This window comes from Musa acuminata, chromosome BXJ3-6 (genome assembly GCF_036884655.1).
Source record: "Musa acuminata AAA Group cultivar baxijiao chromosome BXJ3-6, Cavendish_Baxijiao_AAA, whole genome shotgun sequence".
Lineage (NCBI taxonomy): Eukaryota > Viridiplantae > Streptophyta > Magnoliopsida > Zingiberales > Musaceae > Musa > Musa acuminata.
This window is the reverse complement of record NC_088354.1, coordinates 533,368-559,163: the sequence shown is the minus strand read 5'-3', so window position 1 is coordinate 559,163 and position 25,796 is coordinate 533,368. Positions and strand designations below refer to the sequence as shown.

At 37.3% G+C, this 25,796-nt stretch overlaps 4 protein-coding genes across 4 annotated transcripts; 2 read left to right on the top strand and 2 right to left on the bottom strand.

Moving 5' to 3' along the window:
- The first annotated feature begins 1,993 nt into the window (after positions 1–1,993).
- On the top strand, positions 1,994–3,984 carry LOC135640017 (sigma factor binding protein 1, chloroplastic-like). Its single transcript, XM_065154093.1, has one exon. The coding sequence runs from the start codon at positions 2,156–2,158 to the stop codon at positions 2,579–2,581; it is 426 nt and encodes a 141-aa protein (XP_065010165.1). The 5' UTR covers positions 1,994–2,155; the 3' UTR covers positions 2,582–3,984.
- Positions 3,985–6,763: 2,779 nt separating this feature from the next.
- Positions 6,764–8,724, top strand: LOC135639668 (putative glucan endo-1,3-beta-glucosidase GVI). Its single transcript, XM_065153523.1, has 2 exons — positions 6,764–6,955; positions 7,682–8,724. Exons 1-2 carry the CDS (start codon positions 6,883–6,885, stop codon positions 8,632–8,634), a joined length of 1,026 nt encoding a protein of 341 aa, XP_065009595.1. The 5' UTR covers positions 6,764–6,882; the 3' UTR covers positions 8,635–8,724.
- A 448-nt stretch (positions 8,725–9,172) lies between these two features.
- Positions 9,173–13,620, bottom strand: LOC103971036 (structure-specific endonuclease subunit slx1). Its single transcript, XM_009384969.3, has 3 exons — positions 13,232–13,620; positions 10,649–10,755; positions 9,173–9,514 (listed from the first exon to the last, which is right to left on the bottom strand). The coding sequence occupies exons 1-3, from the start codon at positions 13,483–13,485 to the stop codon at positions 9,342–9,344; spliced, it is 534 nt and encodes a 177-aa protein (XP_009383244.2). The 5' UTR covers positions 13,486–13,620; the 3' UTR covers positions 9,173–9,341.
- A 1,069-nt stretch (positions 13,621–14,689) lies between these two features.
- On the bottom strand, positions 14,690–24,547 carry LOC103971035 (uncharacterized). The gene is made up of 7 exons (XM_009384968.3): positions 23,873–24,547; positions 21,405–21,644; positions 20,461–20,550; positions 19,513–19,662; positions 17,640–17,764; positions 15,897–16,026; positions 14,690–15,385 (listed from the first exon to the last, which is right to left on the bottom strand). Exons 1-7 carry the CDS (start codon positions 24,425–24,427, stop codon positions 15,260–15,262), a joined length of 1,416 nt encoding a protein of 471 aa, XP_009383243.2. The 5' UTR covers positions 24,428–24,547; the 3' UTR covers positions 14,690–15,259.
- Between the last annotated feature and the right edge of the window lie 1,249 nt (positions 24,548–25,796).

Sequence of the window (25,796 nt, the reverse complement as noted above, 5' to 3'; positions counted from 1 at the left end):
AGAAAATTAGTGATAGTGTGTTATCAGCACAAATTCTTATAAGAAATTATCAACGGATTCATTATCAATATTGAGTTGGCAAAGGATTAAATTTTCTTTTTCAAGGGATTAAATTTAAGACATTTTGATGATTTATCAAAGTTTTTCGTAAGTTTCTGAGCTTAGCAAAGATTCAAACTTACTTAGTAAAAACTTTGATAGTTTGTCGTAAAGCCGAATCCCATCTTTGTCATTTATTATTAAAAAATTAAAAAAAAAAAAATGTGCAAATGTCTTGGTCGATATGATATCAAGATACATACACTTTCAATAATTTATCTTCCTCTATCAGTATCATTGATTGAGACAACGTAGCCAATGTCATCTTTTTTTTTTTGGTTTGGAGATGAGATTTCTCTAAAAGAGGTCGTCAAAGGTTGCACATGACTCATGCTTTGGCTTTCAGCCTAAATGCTAGAGCCTACGAGTGATTCATTTATTACTTCTTTTTACCTGATGACCAACTTCTACTCTGTGATGACACCACAATCAATAATATGAGGTATTCAAAGAACCATGTCAGATTTCCTCCTTGTCTCAGATCTGTTCCCTGATAAAGAGAATAGCAGTTTCTACTGTTGTCTCAAAGTGTATCTTAGTGTGCAAGTTTCGGAGTTACTGGGGTACAAAAAGGACAGTCACTAGGACTACATTTCATCTCATATGATTTCAGGTTCTGAATAAAGATTGCAATGAGCAAGAAGATGTGATATTTATACTTTAAGCAGATGTAGCTTATATAATTGACTACTATACCTTGATCAAAGTTAGTCAAACACTTGCATAAGTTTATTATGTCATCATCAGTAAAGGTGACTAAGTAGGACTCAAGTGCTAATTTGATGAGGTGACCCTCTTAGCTACTCGAGCTGAACAACATTTTTTATTCTTCACATAGGTGAGGTCCTATGACCACCAGTGTTTTCCCTTTGGTGTTGATATGGATGATAGATATTTAAATGACCACTAAATTTTGGCTTAAAAGTTATATATGAAGATCAAATTGTTAAAACAAGTGAAATACTTTTGCCTAATTCTTTCACTAGCAATAAAATTGCCATCAAAATCTTATAGGTCTTTTTCGACTTCCAAGAACACACATGTATATATATATATATATATATATATATTAATAATAATAATAATCTTTATTTATAAGTTTAGTTAATTGTAAAAAATAATCTTAAATCTTAAAAAGTCGAGACTTCAGATTTTTATTGTTGTTATTATTGTTATATGGATAGACTTGATATCAACTTTATTTTCAAGATAGAATTATACTTAGGTATGCTCCCCGCATTGATGAAAAGACATTATGGAGCTTAATAAGTTAAGCTATAAAGTAAAGTGTACAAATACTCCATCCAATTGGCAAATTGTGACCATCATAATCATACTAAAGTCAACTAAAGCGGATGTAATGTCTTTTAGAGAGACCTGCAAAAGAAACCAAACAAGAAATGCGTTGGCCGTGTGTGAGATCGTAAGCTAAGATCATCAGGGTATTAGTTTTGGGTACGATATCTTCGGGTAAGATTATCCAGGTGTCAGTTTTTAGACTCGTGCATCTCCCTCCAATTTAAGGGTGGACTTAACCGTTAACTACCCAAAACAATGGAGCCCAATTAAAATACCTCCTGAGAACACTACAGTGAAGCCGAAGACATACTTCTGAACACACTTAAAGCCTTCCTCCAAAGCCATTTAAAGCGCCTGACAGTACGAATTACGTCACAATTCAATAAACGACTGGAGTCGCGAGGCCTTTACTGCCGTGACGTCGGGACTGGGCATCTGGCTGACGTATCGGCCCCCATTCATTGCTCCATTTGTCGTTCACTCGTAGCCAATCCCTGTCACTACCGCATTGATGGAGGGAACCTTTCTCCTCGCCTCCCTCTCTCTCTCTCTCTCTCTCTCTCTTTCTCTTTCTCTTCCCTCCCAACACAGTCCATTTCCTTAATCACATGCTCCCCTTTATCTTTCTTCCTTGCTTTTCATCCGATAAGCCCGAGTCACTTATGTAGGGTAAATCCTCGCAGCATCACCACTTGCCGCTTCCTCCTGTCAAGCCTTGATTTGTGGAGCAGCAGTTCACTCACTCCGCAGGAAGGAGATGGAGAGACTGGGCGTCCACAGGAAGAAGAGCCCCAAGCAATCCAAGGCCAAGAAGACGCCCATCAAAGTGGTGTACATCTCCAACCCCATGAAGGTGAAGGCGAGCGTCGCTGAGTTCCGCTCCGTTGTCCAGGAACTCACCGGCCAGGACTCCGACATCGCCGGCTTCTCCAAGTATCGCTCGGTGGACACCGATTCCGGCGATCCCCCTCCCTCTAACTCCCCCGGCTTGGCCGTCGAGTCAACCCGGGCAAACCCTAGCGACACGGATCTGCTCTACGATGCGTGTCGAAGGATCACGAGCCCGGTGAGGGAGTTGGATGAGTACCTCGACGTCTCAGAAATGCGCGATGGTTTTGCAGAGTTCTCGCCGTCGCCGCTGTACTACGAGCCCCAAAGCCATGGCGTTCGTGATTGCGTCTGATGAAGCGCAAAGGATGCACAGGCGATCTCGCTAGTAAGTTTGGTTGTGCAACTCTTTCGATCTATCTCATGCTGTCGCTCAAATTTGCAGTCTTAGTACCAAAGGTGTGCATAGCTGTGTATTGTCTTAAGTAGGTGATTTTGTTCACTCTTGAAGTGGAAAATGGTGTGAAGATTAAGTGTGTTAGCAAGTTAAATGATTATAAAGCTGGTAATTATAATGCTATTGGAGAATGGTCTTCGTGAATAATACAACCAAACTCATCGGTAGATCCAAGTATGGTTTAGGAAGCGAAAGTGTTACGGAGGGAAGAATCATCTCGCCAGGAAGGTTCATTGATGAACTATGGAGTCCAACTGGTATACGACACTAGAAATGGGAGGAGGTTAACAGATCTTGATCTTGACGTAATACTATGGAAACCTCATGTTGGATCTCGCAGACAACAATGTAGTACGTAGTGGTGAAGTCTAATTACCAGGTGAGGATTATAGGCACCAAAGTGTGTTCCTTTACGATCTAAGTTGGAAGTGGAATAAAGTTGCCTTGAAGCCTTCGTTCGATGGATGAAGACATCACAGGCATACGGCACTGATGACATCTCGAACCCCAAAGCTTGTGCAGGTCTAATTTTGTCAGCCTACTAAAGCTGTCCAAATAATATTGCTAGTTTCTCTGGGTTCCTTGTGTTGAAGTGGATGATGGTCTTTACTAGTGTTAGTGCCTTACAATAACAACACTCTTCATGTCTCAGTATCATGCATGGCAGATGGATCACTCACGTTGCTAGTTGCTTACTGTAAGACTTTACAGGTTATACTTACTTTTGTGTTTTGGATGGTTTATCATAGTTACTTAACTGCGTAAGCTAATTTTTTTTGTGTGAATCTGTCCATCAATGATGCGGCTCTTTGGATTTGCATACGTTTATGTGAGAATTTAAAGTGGCTTAAGCTCCAGTGTGGAAGGGAAACTGGATCCTGTTTGTTGTTCTCTCTCCACTCATGACAAATATTTGGGTTACATGCATGATGCCTGTTGTTTTTCTGAGGCAGTGAGATGTAATGCTAAAGAGCATTGTGATATTGAGAGGATAAGTATCTGCAAGTTACGCTTTCAGTTACCTAATGGTCCTCAAATGCAAGATCATCAACATGAAATGCTCAGAGACTTTGAATGCATGCAATATGGAATGTCAACTGTGGAAGAACACGAAGGCTCTTCGATAATTGGTTGCTGGTTGACTTTGGCAAGTAGTCTATTGTTGTCAACTTAAGACTAAACCATTTATAGAGCGAAGGGGGTAGATTTTGCTTGCTTTTCTGACGCACTAACTTCTATGCAAGTGGAACTGGTTGAATGACAGAGAACAACAATTAATGTGATTAATAGTTAGATCTGACAACTTCTTTGCTTGCATGTGAAAGCCGGCAATGGCACACCCATGCATGTACCGGAGGACTGCATAGTCATAGTTCGGCCATATAGTGACTCCGTTGCGTCGAGGTGAGGGTTTGCCGGAGATGAATAACTGGGGTTCATTTATTGTACGGCGAGAATTGTGATGATCGATATCAAATGATATTGTCTTAATTTTTTGAATCGTTTCTTGGTTTTGTTTATACGATGGTGTTATATACGGATTTTTGTAATCTTTGAATAATTGTTAGACCTGAAAGTGATATAAATATCTACAGTCTTCGATCGAGTGATAGAGTCTTCTATGAACTCAGTAAAAATTGAAGAGATCAGTTGTAAATCCTTGATTGAGAGACCAAATTTTTTGGCAGGCATTGCAGTAGAGTATGTTTGTCGAGCTTTTAGTATTGATTAAGATCATTTTCACTAGTGCATTAGCCTTACAGAAATTATCAATGCATCATCATATTCTAGGCCTAAATGCTTCGTCTCTTCCCTAAACACAATTGATTGGTCTTCATTGTGACAAAATCTTTTGACTCGTGACCCTCTGATGGTCACATCAACTTATCGTTGAAAAGGGCCTCCCGATCTTTTTGATGTTTCATGAACCCTAGGTAAAAACTTATGTATATAGCTTTTTTGAATTAATTCTTCGATTTGCTCCTCTAAGGTGTAGTTATCTTTAGTATTGTGCCCATGGTCTTGATGAAAATGATAGTATTTAATTATATTCATTTTAGGTGGAGATGTATTTATGCGACATAGTGTCCACAAAAGATATTTCCCTCGAATTTATATAAATACCTCGGTAGGGAGGTGTTGAGTAGAGTGAAATCCCAATCATTAGTTATTCAATCAGTTTTCGGTCTGTTATTTTGTGATTTTTCTATGGGGATTTATTACTATGGCCTTTTCTCCTTTTATTTATTTTTTGTTTAGTTTTCTCTTTCTAGCGATTACGGACTCAACCATTATATGGCAATTTGCCTCTTTGTAGAAGTTTCAAAAATGTAGTTGGAGGTTGAGAAGTGACTTTGTAATATGGTGATTTACCTTTTGTAGAAGTTTCAAAAATATAGTTGGAGGCTAAGAAATGATTTTGTAAAAAAATCTTTAAGGGCTAGAGCATGCTAATGTAGGCATTGATGAGGATGGATGGTGTTAGATTAGTAACTAAGTTGACCTAATTATTAAATCTTTTTATATAATTCTCTAAGGATTTTTTCTCCTCTTGTCTAATTCAAATTCCTTAACCAAATATCCAAAGGAGGAAATTAACTCTAGAAAGAGTTTGACAAAACTTTCACATGTAGCTCCCCATAAGGTTATTGAGAAAGCCCGGTACATGAGTAAGTCAGTGGTTCTAAATAATATCATTTGACACGTAAAAAGCATAATATGTTCCGAAGGATCAGATTTTTACTCATACACATCGAGTGATAGGAGTCAGAAGCCTTAGGGAATTGGCTCCTCATTGATATTTTTGTGAAAGGAGATCCTAGGTATGATTCTACTTCTGGTTGCTTTTCCTATTTTATCTTATTTTAAATATCTTTCAACTATCAATCCATTTTATTAAGATGATCTTGAACTATAGCTAGGAGTTCGGTTGATTGGGCAACCGACTCATTAGAAATATCCAACATCGGTGTTGGAATAGGTACTTAGTCGATGGAAGGGACTGTACCTCTTGAGGTGTTAGAGCGTGAGTTGGTAGGACTCAAGTGCCAGACTCGGGATGGGAATGGTAGAGTGAATGGGGGCAGATGATACTTGTTGGACAAGTTAGGTAAGTCGAAACAAATAAGGAGCCATAGATTGGATTACTTCCATTAGCATTTGTACTTATTGCACCAAGGCATTGAAAACTTCAATAGGCACAAGTATGGTGACTCTTTCAAGTCGGGTCTTGAAAGAGTCAGCAAAAAAGACTTGGCTCAAGCATTTGTGGTGATGAATCCAATTCAATCAACACCCCCATTATAGCTTATTAGCCATTAGGTTTACATTATAATCTATTTTTAGTCAATTGGATTTGTGAGATAGAGGATTAAAAGAGAAGAAGGAATTTCACATTGTTTGGAGATTGAAGGAATCATATAATATATATTGAATTTGGATAATTTGGTGTCTAATCTCCTAAGTCCTTAACATTTTAACTCAATCTCAAACTAATATCAAGCGAGATGTTAAGAAAATATTTGCATGTATGATAAAGATTAAAAGAAAACTAAAGAATATTGTAGTCAAATGACAATTTGTCGAGTTTGGCTCATAACAACTTCAGGTGCGGATTATATTTGTGTCCAACCTCATGTGTTACGATCCTGACGACGTTGACTTACACTCGGTTCGATTTAAGATCGACCTCACATACGCTTAGTTCCAACCCTTCATGCAAATTAACTATACTATCATGGTAGCAACGACATCGAGCAACTCCAGCTATGGTTAGGCAACTACAACCTAACACCACGTTGACAAATTAATACCATCCACGGGTTTCTCGACACCTAAAGTCCTGAAATGGTCCTCCTTGACCTCGCACAGAGCACACACCTAAGTTAAGTTGAAGAAGGGGACAAGGTCTGACCAATTGAAGATGCAGGTGACTTGCTTCTTTTAATTACGAGCAGACTTTGCTGGTCGTACAGGACAAGTTGTATGTTTTGTTGATCAGTTCTACTTGTCATCATTGACTAGATGATTGCTGGGAGTTCTAAGTCGAGAGACTTGGTGGGCAGTTGTGGTTGCTGGCTCTCTCTCTCTCTCTCTCTCTCTATTTCTATAAAGCTTTGTCATGGAGATTGAGATTGGAGAGGAGAAAGAAGGCAAGCAAGCAAGACGATAGAAAGAGAGAGAGAGAGAGAGTTGTGGGAATGGGCCAAGTTATGTTGCTGCTCCTTGGGGTTTCTATGTGGCTTCTCGGCTGCTGTTGGATAACTCACTCAGGTATGTTTTACCTTCATTTTTTTGTTCGATAAGCATTCTTTTCTTTTGTTCTTGTTGATAGTTAAATATGAGGTGAAGTTAAAGTTGAGAAACCAGTTGTGTTATCTCAGGAAATTCTTCTCAGTTTGCTTTGTTCTTATATAGCCACTGAGTTTAGCGATTTCAACACTATACTGTTCAGAAATAGTGTTTGCAAGTTTTCAATGAATGCAAAGGGCTAAGAGGAGACTTGCATGATAATTCATGGATTCTCAAGGCATTCAAATATGAAAATATAAATTAAAAGTGAGGAGGAGGGTGTTAGGACACACTAAATATGATTCTCAATATGAGTGAAATGCATCAAAGATTATGTAAAGATGTATAAGAAAATTTGTGTTTGTAGTTTATTTGAAAATTTTAGTGAACTTGAGCAAAACAATGTTAGTCCTCATTAATCTTGCGTATGCTATTTTGTGTTTGTATAATATTATTTATTTTGTATGGTGTCAACTTCTTCTTCCCTTTCATTTTCTCTTATTTTGTTCTAACATAATAAAAAATATATTTTTAGAGCATCGAACCAAATAAGTCTATCTCGGAGTTATATTTTTATCATGAATTCTCTAAATTATTTCTTCGATACGGAGGAACTTCTTCTCACGACAAATAGCGTTTGTGTCAAAGCCATTAAAATTAAGATTGTGTACGTACCGATTGAAGCTGTCACTGTTCATACTGCATCAGAAGCACTAGCCATCGGCGTAAACTATGGCTTGATTGGGGACGACCTCCCTTCCCCGGACAAAGTGATCGCCCTCTACACCTCCAGAAGCATCACGAGGCTGCGGCTGTTCAACCCCAACGCCACGGTCCTCGAAGCTCTCCAGGGTTCCGCCATCGAGGTTATCCTCGGAACCTACAACGAAGAACTCCAACGGCTCAGCACCGACGCCTCCTACGCCGCCGACTGGGTTCAGACCAACGTCGCCCCCTACGCGAGCTCGGTCCGCTTCCGCTACATCAACGCCGGCAACGAGGTCATACCCGGAAAGCTAGCCAGCTACGTCCTCCCCGCCATGCGAAACCTCGACAGCGCACTCAGGGCCGCCAACCTCCACGTCCCGGTCACGACCGCCGTGGCCACGCAGGTGCTTGCCGTGTCGTACCCTCCGTCTCAGGGCGCGTTCTCCGAGTCCGCGGCGGGCGTCATGGCTCCCATAGCGGCGTTCCTGCAAGCGAAGAAGAGTCCCCTTCTCGTCAACGTGTACCCCTACTTCGCCTACGCCGGCAGTCCCCGTGACGTCCGGCTGGACTACGCTCTCTTCACGGCGCAAGACGTCGTCGTGCGAGATGGCTCGCTGGGCTACACGAACCTGTTCGACGCCATGATCGACTCGATGTACGCCGCGTTGGAGAAGAGCGGAGGAACGGACGTGGACATTGTGGTGTCGGAAACGGGTTGGCCGTCGGGTGGTGGCGGCGTGGGTGCGACGGTGGAGAACGCGAGGGTGTACAACAACAATGTGGTAGCGCACGTCGCGGGCAGCGGTGGGACGCCGAAGAGGCCGGCGAAGGCAACGGAGACGTACCTGTTTGCCATGTTCAACGAGAACCTTAAGCCTGAAGGCACGGAACGCAACTTTGGGCTGTTTCGGCCGGACATGCGTGAGGTGTATCATGTGGACTTGTCTCCTTGAGGCAGATGTATAAAGAACAATTTGTTATCATTGATGTACTACTAGAGGATGTCTGCTAATAAATCTACAATTCAATCTCATCTTTATTTACTACAGAATTTTTTTTTACTTTTAATTAAATATATAATTACAATTTAAAAATGTTTTTAATGTGTACAATTATCCTTATTTATTTTTTAATCTAATAATGATGCACCAAATATACTTATCAAAAATTAAGAGTTTGAACTTCATCCCATAAATGTGCTATCTAATTTAACACATTTATCGTCAGAACCAAAGGATAAAAAACATTGTTCATCTTTGAGATTTCTTCCATGAATTCATACGAAGGTTGAAGGTTGAAAAATCTCATGGGACAAATGTGTTTAGTCATATCATAATATGTACTTGACTTGCTTGAAGTTGAAAATTCAAAATGATAAATCTTAAAAATATTAGATAGCTTACCTGATAAAAGATGGCAATGTTTTGGAATCAAATCTTATCTTTACCAATAAGCTTTGCAAAATAAAATAAAATAAATAGGAAGAAGATATTTGGAAACTGAATATGATCTAAAAGTTTAGATTCTCCTTTCTTTCACGAGTTACAACAAACATTAATCAAACAATAAAGAATAATTAAACTGATTCCTTTTCCACCAACCAGAGATCTCGTTGTCGATACTATGAGTTTGCAGCTTGATGATGAGTTCCATTTACATATTACGATAAGTTTGATTGCCATTCTATTTGCAAGTAACTGCAATCAAACAATCCTCGAACACAGTTTAAAGCAGCTCGACGATCCTCCAATAATGGATTCGCAGCACAGTCTTGCTTCGTTTTCCTTGGCATTCTCCGTGAGACACTCTTCCATTTTGATTCAAACTCACAAGCTGCAAGGGAAGCAAGCAAACAGTGATTCGAGGAAGTCCAGCAAAACACGATGAATAAAGTAACAAAGTTTTGGTCCCTCAACTTGCAATGATGTAGCTAACTATAAAAAATAGGGAGAAAATATCACTGCCCACCGCATAAATTAGTTTCAGTTTCCATCCCAAGTAAGATGGAATTAATTTCTTACTGATGTTCTACAATCATTGCAAACAGTAAGGACAAACTTCTAATAATAACAAAATGTAGTTTTTGCCAGGATTAGCAAGACAAATAATTACCAAAATATAAAATTTAGATTATCGAAGCAGCAATACTTCTAGTTCAATATTCTGATGTTTGATTGCCCATTTTTTACTTGGAATTTTTAATCCTTATCTGTTGAAATTACAATAAAACACTAATAAACCTTGAATACTGCACCACAGTGAACCTACAATTACACAGAGTACTTGCACCGGTAGTAACAAGTAACCAGCAAGCCTACTGAGATTTTTGTTGTCGAGTTGAAGTAGGTGGCCCAACTTACTGCAATAGTTCATTCTGATTCAGACAATTTCAGCTATCGAATAGAGCATAGTACTTCATTGTCTGGAGAGTAGCGCTATGAAAACTGCTAATGATTTTTCTGATGGCACATAAGCTTAGTGGAATTTAGTTATAAGACTTTTTTAACTCTCCTGATAGGAATAATCAATAAATGGCAAATAGGCATAGACCAAGATAAAAATTCTCAACAAAGTCACAAGCTTTAGTGAAATATTTTAGGAATCTTTCTTTCAAAGTAATTTTTTAAGTTCCAACCATGGTGATCCCAGTGATCTCAGCTAGACAATCATTTTTGTCCAAAGACAAATGATGATCATCTCAACTACTTTATTCTTCTGATATTGAGCCTGCTCTTAACTGAGAAACCCCATGAAGTTGGGAGGAGCTTGATCTTAATAAGTAGAATGTATATCCACATTCTTCAAGTTATCAGAAAGGACGTGGAGTCAAATATATATGAATGATGAATACTCGGAGGGGACTGATTTTGTGTCTAATCATCTTTATAGAGAACACGTGAAGAAGATGAAATGAACAAAATGTGCTCAGTGATAAGAAGACAAAAAGGAAGAAACAAAGCTCTTTACCTTCACTTCGGTCCTTAAATCCTCGAATAATACATGCAAGGGTCCAAGGCCTTCCAGCAGAGCATGCTTTTGCTCCACCTTTTAATATGCCATTATGTTGCTTCAATCTGCAGAATTGTTGGCAACTTTAAATAAATTAGAAAATGACGGTGACACTGAAAGTAACCAAATCACAGTATTGATTGGCATATATTTTTGTCATATAGAATTGTTACAGGTTAAAGGGCATGCAAACTATTACTTCAGGATTATAATAAATTTAAATCTATACTGAAATTGCAAAATATTATGAAATTGATGACTTAAAATGGTTATCCATTCTTTACATTTATGATGCAGTCTAACTAATATTGCAAAAAAAAAAAAAATCTTTGCTATTCAATTGAAGATTACAGTTCCTACACTCTCAAATAGTTACTTCTTCTAATGTGGTTACAGAACTTACTATCAAGTGCAACTAGTCCAAGGTGGTTGAACACAGCATAAACAAATTTATGCAAACTTCAATCTAGCCAATTTTCCTACCATGGGACTAATCAATGACCAAAAAGGAGATATGCTCGAGTCAAATTCCAAAGTTTATGTCATCAGAATAATAACTATTTTACTGAAGATGAGTTTCCTAATGTTCACCTAGACCATTTATGACATCCAACTCTCACAAGCTAAGTCAATACCTTAATTTCTAAGGTAGCCTAGTACTTTCTATGCCATAAATAAATAGTTACTTTCATAAAGGCCATAAATATAAGCTGACAAAAGTATAAACAACAAGCATTTAAGAACTTTCATGGCATTGATTAATGACCAAAGTCTCTAGGAAGTAAAAATGTGTATTGATTTTAAAATTGTTTTTCAAGCCACATCATCCAACCTCCCTAAAGGGGTGAAACCAATGATGAGGCTCCTGCACCAATATAGGATCTAGAAAGGATCAACATATGCAACCTTACCAGTTATTTTCATGGCTCAAACTGTGGTCACCTAGGTCACAAAAAGTAATCTTACAAGTGTACCAAGATCTATCCTCATAATCTGACATCTAACTGTACACATCTAATGAATGAGACGAAGTAAACAAACATGTTTAAGCATAGTAGTTGCTAAAGACTCCACCATTAATGATTTTTTTTTATTTCTTAGAATGGTCAATAAAATAAGCATGACAACTCACAAGCTCATTCTACATTCATAATCTATGGAGTGAAATTATCCATCACAACAATGGGGAAAATGACCAGCTTTGTGCAAGGTAGCAACCAAATGCTGACCTCCCACCAGGCAGAAATGCTCTACCATCCAAGGAAAGGACGATAGCAGGAACACTGAATTTTTATTTTTAATAAATTGTGCTGAAATAGTAAGCTTTGCTTATTCAATCATTCATGTGCACATATATGGTTGTTTCTTCAAGCAAAGCTTCTAAAAGTTTAATGCATTCTCTGAGCTACAATTCTTTTCGTTCTAGCCAAATAGCCTTTTAAGATTTTGGCCTTGCTAATTCAAAATGGCTATATTGATGCTCCAACTAGAAGATCTAGATTTCATAAAATATAAGCACCTGATATGACAAACAAAAAAGAACCATAATGCGATTTGGCTTATGAGAGCCAAATTACATCAATGTAAATTGTCTGCGGCTTTAAATTTCACTGGTACTAAATACGCTTTATTTTGCTGCAAGCAGCAGTTTTCTGCAATTTGGAGCTATCCAAGTCCAGATTTGATCGGTTTGATTGTGTACATGACAGACCCTTAGTTACAGATCCTCAATTTAATTAACATAAGAGAATCAATCTAAATCAATATCAAGACCAAATCATTCAAAAATAACAAGTTGCAGATCTCCTCCTTGCAAAATAGGAAGACCGCCGGAGCTCCTATCAACAAAGACAGATCATTGACACAAAAGCACATACTTTTCATGTCCATCATTTGACATAGCAAAGCACATCAATTTCCTTGTCAATCAACCACAACACAATGGTTTCAGATGATGCTACAACAGGTCCATCATTTCAAAAAAAAATGTTTCTCATGGAGATCTCATAATCCATAATCAAGTCATGAAGTTTCCATAACAGTGTAAACGCATATCATACATCCGGATCCTGTGGCATGGTCAATCTAGTATGATTGAGGTAACACAAACTGAAGTTGTGGACAAAATTGGAACATGACTATAATATAAATTCCAGTTAAAATTATCAAGATTTTCATTCAAATATCTAACAAGCTTTCTTTTAAGGAGAAAGCTATACTAAGATCTCAAACGAATAAATACATCCGTCCACTCTATTATCAGAGGAGATCAAAACCTCCAGACCAGAAGGGAGTTGTCCTTCCCAAAACATGTCAGATTTGGTAGCACGAGCAAAATTAGCTAGCCGATGCTCCCTGTAAATGTTAGCAATTCTACTTTCCTCAAAGCCATTAATTCCTGGAATTACATTGCTAATATCGGGCAAGTGTTTGATCCACAACGTTAGCAACCAAATGGGGGCGTTAAGGTGCGAGTTATTTCAGCTAAATCAATCGAAACCCCCCACCCCAACAAATGAGAAAGGAAGAATAGAACAATACCGGCGTAAGAAGTTGGTGGTGACACCCACATAAGTCCGCGGCAGGCGGGATGAGACGATCAGATAGACCGACCACCCAACGTTCTTGGGACGCTGCTGTTTTCCACCTTTCTTCTTGTTGTGGTGGCTGCGGAGGAGGGAGGATGAGGACGAGGACAACGAAGAGGGCGACAACGCCGTGGAAGAGGTTGGCGTGCTTTTGGTGTGAATTGGGCGAGAACCTTTTACGGATCGAAGCTTGGACGAAAGCCTCATCGTCGTTGATGGCCGTGCGACGGAAGGACTTGGCTTTGTTTTGGGGAGAACTCCCGTGGCCTTCTGGGAAGCCAAACCACATAAAGAAAATGATGCTGGGAAGGTAATGTCAGGAATAGCGCGCTATCGCAACTGCGTTATTGATCGGACCATCGTTTTAATAATAAATATTATATATATATAACTTTTATAATTATGATAATATATTTGGAAAAAACTTCGCATGGTTGTAATTATGAAAATTACTTAGAAAAGGGGCGTTTTTTCCTAAATAAATAAATATACCTTTGACCTTTTAGACGATTTTGTATTAAATTAGATCAAATTGAATCGAGCCAATCTGATTCGATCTTCTCCCCTTCTAGAAGGGCGGAAGAAGAGGGCAGCCCATGGGTCACAACTTGAACCGGGGTTGACCTGAATCATCCATTGATCAAATCCGTTTCAAGAAAAAAAAAAGATTGGAATGGTGGAGTAAATATAAATTTTATAAAAATACACTTAGGTAAATTTTCAATAAACGGACATCATCCGAATTAGTGAAATTTTTTTTAGGTTAATTTCCCTAATAATAATTTGTTATGATATATGATAAATATTATTCTTTTGATTTTTTTTCTTTATTCTTTACTCTTTCGCCTTTTTTTTTCTCCCTCCTCTTCCACCTTCCCTTAGTTTTCCTTTTTTTATCAAAAAAACAGAGAAAATTATATTACTTCAAAAATCTAATACATCATGTGCCTTATAAAAAATCATCATCCATCTAAAATTTGACCTAGAAGTCCCAACAAAAATTAAATCAGAAAGGATTCCAACATGATCAACTCCAACAATGATTAATATTTTCCATGGAGATCAAGTTAATAGCTCATCAGTCAATCAACACAATTTCTTTGATGGCTATCGTAACACTCTAGTTCTCATTAAATGTATCTTCTGCCAAACCATAAGTGTCATTAGACGATCTAATAATAAAGTCCAATCCATCAATCTGTTGTCTTTTATGAAATAAACCATCAGCATTTTGTTCGAATTAAGAAGTTCTATGGTATTAAAATATGGTTTATGTCACTCATATTCTCAGATCCATGTAATTATGTTTGCGGAAGAAAAATGAATCATTGCTTTATCAAAATTAACATCCAAACAAGATTTAACCCAACAAATTGCCCCCTTCAACTTCTTTTTCTACCATTTTTCTCTCTTCATCATGTCTCTCTTCTCCCCTTATCTCTGCTTTTGTTTTGCCAGTGCAATCATTCTCATCCATCTTCTTGTATTATCTTCTACTTTTCTCGCTCTCTTTCACCCTTTTCTTTTTCTTCTATCAGCAGATCATTCCCATAACTGAAAATTTTTACAAGCACTAAGAGGCTGCCATAGGATTACATCATTAGCTATCACTATTTAGTAACATGGCCAACAGCTATTAATACATTATAAAGATAATCACCGACTCCTCTTTATGTAGAGAAAAGACTGTGTTGATCCTCCCTTACCCCGGAATGACAGGAAGCTTGTGCACTGCACGCTCTTTCTTACAATGACTGGCTGAAAGAAAATTGGGTTTAAGCCTTACGGCAGTGTATCCTCTGCAGACAGTTCGCAATCCTCTTGTGAAGCAATTTGATGCATGCTGCTGCAGGGAAGTTGCCATTGTATCTTAAGTATTTCTTCGTTGAATCTTTGTGTATAATGATGGAGCGTCTTCCCAATGCATGTAGGTTTGTGGCTTTATATATGTACATGATCTGTGCAATGAACTGGAGAAATATTAGAAGTCCACACCACTGTTTAACTGAACAGAGAAGGAAGGCCTGCCAATAGAGATGAGGGGGGTTTCCACTCTAATAACTATTCTGGACTTCCCAGCATTTCCATTCCACTTGGATCTCCCGAACTGCGAGTTGCAAGGATAAAAGCATATATTAGACCAAAACTAATCGTGTCCTTCTTAACATGTTGGTTAATACTTCGAGGGAAATCAATACAGTGCATGATGAGTATTGAATGTTCCCAAATTTGAAGACAATAAATTTCAAGTTCATTCCTATCAAATTACAAGAAAATGATTTGTGCTCGACTCTTAGTAAATTGTAACTCATTAATTAGGCGGTTGAGGGATTCAATGTACAAGGGATTTATAAAATGAGAAGGAAGGAAGATTGGTGGGGCATTCTTGTTTTTGAAACCTTATCAAACTTTTGTGTTTTGAGCTACTAACTCTTAGTTATCTCTTGAAAAAGAGAAAGTTCTCTTTTTGTTTCTCTCATATCTCACTTGTTTTTTTCGCTCTTTTCTTCTCTCTTGTTTCACATCAGAAATGCACGACATGCAGTAACTTCAAAAAAGATGCCTACCACTTCTATCTGTAAGAATTTCAAAACCACAACCAAGAACAATTAACTTACAGCTATAGATGCAAAGGCAAATGGATGAGACATAACAGAACAACCACAGCTTAGACTAAGTCTCTCTTCCATAGTACGTATGAGCTCTGCTTGCAAACCAGGATTACTTCCTCCAAATGTGGGGCATAAGCTGGCAATAAGAAAAGAACTAAAAATAAGTGAAATAAATTTTCTATGTGAATATTTAGCTAAAACTTCAATCAGATTACAATTTCACCAACAACAATTAGCACACTGAGAACAAAGAGATACAAAAGGCCGGTTCATATGGCACAAAAGGATTTACTGCTGGGGTATGGCAATTCAGGCATGATCCATATATTGACTGATGTCATTTTGGTTGTATTAAGAACAGTAAGTGCAACCAACTAAAAAGACCCACCAAATCTTAGTAGGGAATAACTTTATCAAGCACCATAGCAATAAAGTTAATACTGTGATATATCTATCATTCCAAAATAGGGTGCACCCAGTGAACGAGGTCTAGGGAAGATCAATGATTTATCTGTCATTCTATTATACATTTATTTCCAGGTGGTGACAGCATATGTATGGAAAGTGTGTGCGGTAGCATGAATTTCCATCATTATAGCCTAAATTAAAAAAACTACATCATAAACCTAAATGAGTATCCTGCAAAAGTGGGAAAGGAATATTAAAGCAAGTTTTGCAAATAAAACCATCTGACCAATCTAAGAACAACAGTAAAAAGATAATTTCCTAAATGGGAGAAGCAAATAGTCATGGTAATGCAAACTCTATCATTTAAAAGTTTCCAGATGTTGCTAGGAAAACTTCATTGTAATGGTTCAGAGATTCAAACAGATATGAGAGGAAGCAAAGTATAGCAAACAAGAAGCCTAGCGGAAAGCCACCCATGACCTTTGCCAAGCAATAAATTCCCTTTGGATCGGTTTCCCATATTAGATGGGCAAAATACTAAGCATCATTTGGCCATACACATAAACAAAGTTCGAAGATAACTATTTAGTGGTTCCTAAGCACCAAGATGAGCTTCCATAAAAATGGCAATCCAACCATGCATAACTTATCCACATTATTCTCAGAAAGAAAGAAAACGTCAGCTGCAAAGGAAGATGAATAAAGATAAACATCATCTAAAATCAAATAATCTTATCTCGTCCATTTTTTAACCAGCACCTACATCTGCATTGTCCAAAGAAAAATATATTTGCATATTCTTTGAAGCTTTTATTGCCAATAGCAAAATGCCAGTCACTCAGAAATGGCAAGCTAAGGTACAGTTTAAGATACTGACGGAGATGAACCAGACGTGTACATTTTTAAACATATAAAACAAGATAAATAAAGACTATATTTTAGCACTCAAGTTTATGTTAATCAAACATCCAATGAATGAAGCGTGCATTGAATTAGCAAGCTAAGGTGCAGTTCCATGATACTGATAAGGCATGAAAAAATGTAACAATTTTTAATCATCCTCAAACTTAAATGTCAACTATATTTAGCTTAGGATACTATTAAATCATACATGTAATAAATCAAGGACATTTTATCATTTAAGAAGGCATCAGTGTGTTCAAATATGACATAGACTTCTCCAAAAGCAACTAGAGTATAGGTTAATTATAACATAATCATAACAAAGAAGTATTGGGCAATACTGGGGAGAAAAGTGAATTAAGTATCATCACATTTTAAGAAATTATTGCCAATAGTATGTTAAAAATGAAAAGATGTCTGGCAGTAGTTATTTGCAACCTGAATTGGATGGTTGGTTGTAACATGAGACCAGATCTCTTCCAAGCTAAATCTTGTACAACCCCAAGTGAAAATGATTTATCAGGCCACTGAACCATTGGAATAATACGAGTGCCACTTTTATTCTGCAAGGAATCAGAGAAAACTGTTTGAAGCCGAAGGGTAAGCAACATCATCAGGCTTGAAAAGAAATTTCTTAATAAACTGAAGCAGGAAGTAGTAAGCACAGTGACAATTTAAAAACAAGACAGAAGCAAAAAATTGGAAAATTCAGTTTAAAAGGATACTGCCTAAAATACAGTAACTGAGAAATGTGTAAACAATATAGCATAATACTGCATAACTATTTCTGTTTATTGTAAGGTAGTCACAAACATGAGACTCTTGATCAATGTTGGAAAATTAAGATCATAACAAACTCATTTTGCTATCTTCAGAATTCAAGTATGAAATTTGATGAGTCAACCGGGTGATTTTGACAAGTCAAGACTTTTGACGACAGTTTAAAGATAGATGTCTGATGGTAAATGCCAGAAATTAAAGCAAGAAATCAGAGGTCAAAGTGCTATCTGGAAAGTGGACAGATAATACTGCATAACTATTTCTGTTTATTGTAAGGTAGTCACAAACATGAGACTCTTGATCGATGTTGGAAAATTAAGATCATAACAAACTCATTTTGCTATCTTCAGAATTCAAGTATGAAATTTGATGAGTCAACCGGGTGATTTTGACAAGTCAAGACTTTTGACGACAGTTTAAAGATAGATGTCTGATGGTAAATGCCAGAAATTAAAGCAAGAAATCAGAGGTCAAAGTGCTATCTGGAAAGTGGACAGATAAGAATGAACACTAATCATTATTTGTTTTTTCATCTAGTTAGCATCCTTCTGTAAAATGAAAGACCTGATGGTGTTCACCTATACATAGAATCCATAACTCGAGTTTTTAAGGCAATGTTATGATATTTCATGAATAAAAATATCTAGGACAGATATGCCTGATTTTATATGTTCCTTTTAACTTCTTTTCCCTTATTCTATTCCCTCTTTCAAATTCTTGTCTTCTACTCCCCTTCATTCTAGACCCTGCCATGGTCCAATTCGAACCAGAACCAAACCGGGTCAACGTTTTGGCGGTTCCAAACCGAACCGGAAATGGATTGTTCTGGTTCCTGGAATCTAAAACTGGCAGAAACAGTTTTGATTCAATTCCGAACCAGCTAGAAAAATAGAAAAAACCTAAATGTCCCTGCAAATGATGAATCTACCCCTTTCCAATAGTTCAATAAATGGTTAATTGGAGGGAAATTTTGAAAAAATCAAAAAAATTGAGATAGGCAGTTTCAGTTCAGAATCAGAACTGGAACTGACAGTTCTTGAACCGGAACAGCTTGGAACCGGTTCAGTTCTGGTGCCAAATTCGATGGATCTGGAACCGCCGGTTTTGGAACTAGGACTACTTCATTCTCCATTTACTTGTTGTTCCATTTACTACAAAAGACAACCACCATGAGTGATGGATCTGTGCTCCAACAAGGCACAAGGTTCCATGATTGCATCAGTAACTCAAATGCTAACAAGACAACTCTAAGATCACGAATCAAGTCATGAAGTTTTTCTAATTGAAAGATTAAGGTGGTGTTTTGACTTATTCCTTGAGATGAATCGACTAGGCAAAATTTTGCAGCCACACTATTGATTCAGGCTCTTCTCTAACTCAATTGATTTTGTAACTTAGTGAATCAATAAAGATAACCTAGATCTCCAACATTGCTCTTTAGGCAGTAAATTGCAAATCTTAGGAAGAAAAACCAGTTTCTTAGTAAGAAAACTACTAAGATTTTCTACAAAATTTGAGACATTAGGGCAACCTTGCAAGAGAAGCTGAATTTTGTTTCTCCAGGATATTGACTTTGAGCCTGAAGCAACCCACCAAAAACAGGAAGGAAAGCACTAGTGGTCAGCCCCTCGCCAGCCACATATGTTAGTTGCCCATTTGGGAACTGCAAATCCATGAATGTCTGGAAAACAAAACAATCAAAGATATTAAGCAGAGTGTGTCTATAGTTCCATCAATTTGCATGAAAGACTTCAAACACGAAAAAGAGATTGATGTGGGTCATAGCCGTAAATGCTTGGCATAACATCTATATATCTCTTATTAAATTATATCAGAAATTGAGAATTGAAATGGGACTTACTGGTTACTGCTAAAGAACAATACGAGGAGTGAATTGTGATTGAAACATTATTTCATAAAACAAGATTACATATGCCTCCTGCAGAACTCCATAGTTAGATATTGGCATATGTATCCTTCAGCAAGTCACAGGTTATTCTGTCTTCAATGGCCTACTTCAAACTTCATTTACATGATTATTGTGTGGATGCCCATGTCAAAGGCATTTACATGTTCTTTCAAGTTTTATAGGTTTATATGTATTATTTCAATTTTTTACAAAAGAATATGTTGAAGCCTCATGGAAGCATATTTTATTTTATAGAAAATAACCAATTGATGCGCTTGAACTATTTATAACAGTTAGTATTAATATTAGATGAATGATGATAATAAATATGTTCACCTAGTTTTTCATGCAGAGCAGGATTGAGTGGTTGCAACACCAACAAACATCATATTTGAGCTTCATAATATCTCAACTCATCTATACGTGTGCAAAGATGCACAAGGAGATCATTCAAAATGAAAAGATGATTTACCAAATAAGCAGAAAAGGAAACAATGAGTCAAGTATTAATAGAAGCATCAGAAGAGGCTAAAACCTTACAATAAATACAGACACCACAATATAACTTACGCAAACCAATGGGTTAAGACAGATCATTGACATCAACAACCATCGCCTATGCTTTGACCATAGAGCTGGACACAAGGAATGCATTCCATTCTGTAAACAAATTGCAATATAAGTATCTTTATAAGGATGATAAGAAGAAAATATTAGTTTTCATTGATAAAGGTACCAAGTACCAAGAAAATATTGATTTTGATGGATAAGTGCAACCAGAGGTAGCAATTATCTTCTATGGGAACAACCCACCAAAGCTACAGTTTACTACTATTAAAAGGAAAATTAGGACAATGAGGGCAAAAGAAACCATGGCAGACCTGATTACATGCAGATCAGGACATGTAAAAAAAATTGTACACGGTAAGTTTCAACAGATAATAAAATAATGAATTAAAAACTTCAGCTTGCATAGCATTGATTGCAACGTAACAAATTTTACAAAATATTAAGTCAGAAGCTTTGTAAACTACGAAAACTGACCAGCTTCTGGATGATAGCAAATAATCAAAAGAAAAAATCTATTTACAATTCTTTTTTTATCAAAGAGCCAATAGGTTGAGGTTGCACTAGGTGGAGCATGGGGAAACTTTGTGCAAGCAGGGGATTGAATCTAGGCATCCCAAAAGGAGAATAATGTACTTACCACTTAGACAAGCCAGCAGAGACCTATCTACAACTAGGTACAGCAAAGCCATAAAAACAAAGAAAAGAAGAACAAATTACAGGACCAGTCAAGGAATATTTAGTATGTTTCAAGTATGCTAGATAAAGAGTTATGTTCTTGGAACAACAATGACATAGAACCAATCATACTACAATCAATAAAATCTGATAAGCATTAAGCAACTAGAGAGAAAGATGCTCATAAAAAGATGGACATGGAATAAATAACTCAAAAAAAAAAGTAAACTACTGGGACAAATTCCAAATAAGAATTTTTTTTTTTTTACCTTATAGTCATAACCGTACCAAAGCAAGTGTTGCCTTGATAGATGAACAGGCAACAGAAGTGTTGTATTCCGGACAAATAGTACAGGACCAAGCTGGATGAGAAATAGAGTTGAACTCTCATTTCTTGAAGTGGACCCACCATGTGATGCCTCTGCTCTCCATATGTCTCCCCTTGCAACCAATGAACTTTCAATGTCATTGGACATACTATCATATGTTGATGTAATATTAATGGTGCCCTGCATCATGTGTCACACATCAAAGTTAGCTTCTAACTAATGCATCATATATGACATAATGAGACTCAAAACTAATGTTCAGATCTCATAGCAGTATCATAGACTGATGAACCTTCTAAATATATGACACATGATATTCATCTTAAAACAGAAACATCATTGCAGTATATTATCTGAGTAAAATAATTACAACAAAACAAAAGCATTCAACAAGAAGATTGAATATTATGTTGGAGAAAATTTCCAGAGAATATAATAATGCCAGGAAAACATGTCTACCTCCTATATTAACTTCATGTTTACTTAATACAGAGAACAAAAGTGTACTATGGTGGAAGACCATCAAATTCCTTCTACATGCTGACAATTTAATAAAGCATGAGAAAGAAAGAAGTTTATGTTAGGAAGTTTATTCTTACACAAAAAGTTTGTATTGTTGAAATAAGAATTTTGATATGGATGTGTGGAGTTGAAAAGAAGGAAAAGAAATATCCTTGTTCGTGAACAATTAGCCATCATTTTGTCAAAGAACAAAATGATAGAGAATCGTCTAATATGGTATGAGCATGTGCTTAGGAGATCTACGGTTCCGGTAATTAGAAGAGATAAAATGATTACCGTTAGTGATATGAAAAGAGATAGAGGAAAACCTAAAAAGAGTTTAATAAAAACTACAAATAAAGATTTAAATACTCTTAACTTAATCAGACATATGGATTTTGACATGCCTTAATAGTAGCAAAAGATCTATATAGCCGACCCAAATAGTTAGGACTTCCAATTTTGAAAGAAAGTAGCATAAGGAGTAGTTATCAATTGAAGAATAAGGACCATGTCATCATATTTTCTTAATCAATTGCAAAATCTTTAAATTAATAAAGGTCAGTTTGAAATATAATTTGTAACACTCTGATTAGACCCACATTAGAAGTGCGCAAGATTAAGATTGGCTTATAAAGGTCTAATGAGTATACTATTATTAACTTCAGCTTAAGCATTTTGATTAGTGATTTAGGTTAAACAAAGTTGATGGGCCAATTAACCCATCAAGCCTGGATCATGACATAATTAGCATCTCTTTGTTGGCTAAATTCAAATCAAGGTTTGCATATCAGAACTAATCCTGTAATACAAGATCTCAGTCTGCAGGGGTCACAATAAGACGATATATAAACATTCAAAAGATTCTAAAAGTCATTATGAACAAGGGGAAATTAGATATATAAGAAGACAAATTTTTAGAGATTATGTAAATTTGTAAATATAAAAAATTATTTAAGATATGATAGAACATGTTTTATAGGAAAGAGAACCTGTGATCCCAAACATGAGACCACAAGTCCACTAAATCCTAACCTGGCAAGCTATTCCCAAGATTAATCCCGCAACCCTTCCCTTCTCTCTCTCTCTCTCTCTCTCTCTCTCCATCCCATGGCTATCAAGGAATCCAATTTAGTGGTTGCTTAACCATCCGATGGTAGTCATAGGGCACAAATAACAAACAATAAGCTAGTGGGCCAACAACATATCTGAACTAACAAGGAATAAGCTAGTGCACCCCTAACAACATATCTCAATTACCAGGTAATATATGAAATTTAGATAATTCTTTTTTTAATGAATGTATTACTTGAAGTCATATCATTGGCTACCTAAAGAAAATTACCTTGTATAAATAGCCATTATCCTGTTACAGTTTGTCCACTTGAGTGAACTTTAACTAAGATAGGCAACATTGGTATCAGGCAAACAAATCATATGATGAACCAAAACTTAAAAAATAATTTAGTTTTGCAGACTATTCTTTTAAGCATCTTAGCTTGTTATATGCATCCAACCAATCAAAAGTAGCATGTATTTTATATGTATATGGAAAATCCAAGCATGTAATCGCTTTGTATCAGGTCAGAGTTTTTTTTGTTCTATTTCAAAAGCAAATCAAAGAATGTATGATGGTTAAAAACACTTTTTTACTATGCATATAAGGTCAACTAAAGCATGTAAGAAAACGCAGTCAGTGTCGAAGAACCCTACAAATTGATAATTTGGTAAATGTTCTTAACCTTTAAGCAAAAGATCATTCCTTTTCTCTAAATGCACACTTTGCATAGGAGTTACCCCATTTCTATCACTTAATTCACCAAACAAACAATCAGTCCAAAAAATTTCACGAAACCAACAAAGAAGAGAAAAAGAAAACAGCAAAAAATAAATGTTGTAAGCAACACCTGTGGTTTTTTGAAAGGTCCAGAAGTTCTCAACTCAAGCTCAACTCCATCATCATCATCTTCCAAGCCTCCCACTGCTGCCACTGGCTCCAAGAACCCACGACCACCGAACTGTTCAGCGACCAACCCAAACTCCTCGGCGGCGTCAGTGCCACCACTGCTGCGGCACGTCTCCACGTTCTCGTCCCTCTTCCTCGTACCATACAAATCCAAACCTGTCACGGCCGTGCGCCTCTCATCCCCCTCCTCGTGCCGTAAAGGCACAGGCAGCTGCCTAAAGAACTGCTTGACGACGCCATGGACGCAGGCGCCGAACTCGGCGCCGGCCTGGCCGAATCGGTTTCCGATGTCGAGGATGGCGGAGACGCCGTCAGCGGCAGCAGCGGCGGAAGGAGAAAGGACAGGTTCGAGCTTGTGGGGTGAGGTCCAGAGGAAGGTGGGCGGGGCGATGTGGGACTGGAGTAGGCCGTTGAAGCCCTGCGCGAGGCGATCGGCGAGGTCGAGGCCGTGGCGCTGCACTTCCTCCCACGCCTCGAAGGATCTCTCCACGAACATCTGCTAGGGTTTCCGAATCCCTCACTGTGTTCTGTTCTCCTCCGAGGAAACGATCGGATTGAAAGGCGGGTTGGGGTTCGTACTGGGAGTGCGCTTTTGCTCCCTCCGACCTTTCTCGGTCCCATTGAAATAGAAGCATGGCTATTTCGATTTAATCGAACTACCCCGCAATTCATACGGAGTCGGGCACGCACGTGTGGGCCCCCCTTATCGGCCTTTGGGGTGGGTGGCTGTGTGTTGGTTATTTGATGGTCTTTAATGGATTCACTTGTTGCAAGGATTTCAAGCGAATTCTTAAAGCTGCATAACAAAACAATCATAATATTTAAGAGAAAAAAAAACTCAATGCGTTACGCAACTCATAGTCTCCTATAATTCGAAAATGACGTTGACAAATGGGGATTGAATTGTTTGAAATAGGTGGCAACCAAGAAAACAATTTTGAGGTCGTAAATGTCGGGCCCCACGAGTTGCTATAGGAAACTTCCTTTTCTCGGTCGGGTGCATGACGTGCAATGAGAATCCAAGATTTTTAGGTGCAGCTCATCCATGCAATGCAAAGTGCAAATACGTTTCGTGCTTATCCTTAAGGAGGACATAGCGATATTTTTGAGCCGAGAGATCACAACATACTTGTCATTATTCGAGAAGTAACAAAGCAAAGCATACTCGTCTTCTCCATATACTAAAAATCATGTCATTGAAATATCTTTGATATTTTTCCATTTGGATAACCTCCTCCCAAATATATCGTATGAGCCCATTCAAGAGGAGAAAAATGTTGGGAGAGATTGTTTGCAAAATAATTGCTGCAGAAAAATATATTTTTATTTTTCTTTAAAAAGAATATGTATTCTTATAAACATCCAATTGCTTTGTCTTCTTAGAGACCAAGTCGATGGAAGTTACTTGAAATTATAATTTGATCTTTTGGCACATGTTTGCATTAAATATGAGTTTTCATTCACGATTTTCTCTTTGTAATAAACTACAATGTCTCAACTCAATAAGTTTTATGTTAAATATTTCAGATATTTCGGTTTTTGGCCAAAATAATGAATCCTTGGACATTTAAAAGGTCTATGACTCAGAAAAATGTTACATAATACATTGAACTGTGAGGAGAGGAGCACTTTATCAGTTAAGTTCTCACTCGTAAACCCTTCCATTGTCTGTGACATTATATTGCAGCTATGATTTGGTTTGACTTGATGAACTTCTATTTGATCTGAAATAACTTCCATTTATTTTCAACTGTGATAATTATCATGTCAAAATTAACAATCATGACCTAATCTTTAGCTAGTGAATTTGATATATTATTGTGAGATCAATGTTTTAAGTGTAACTCTACTCAAATTGATTGCAA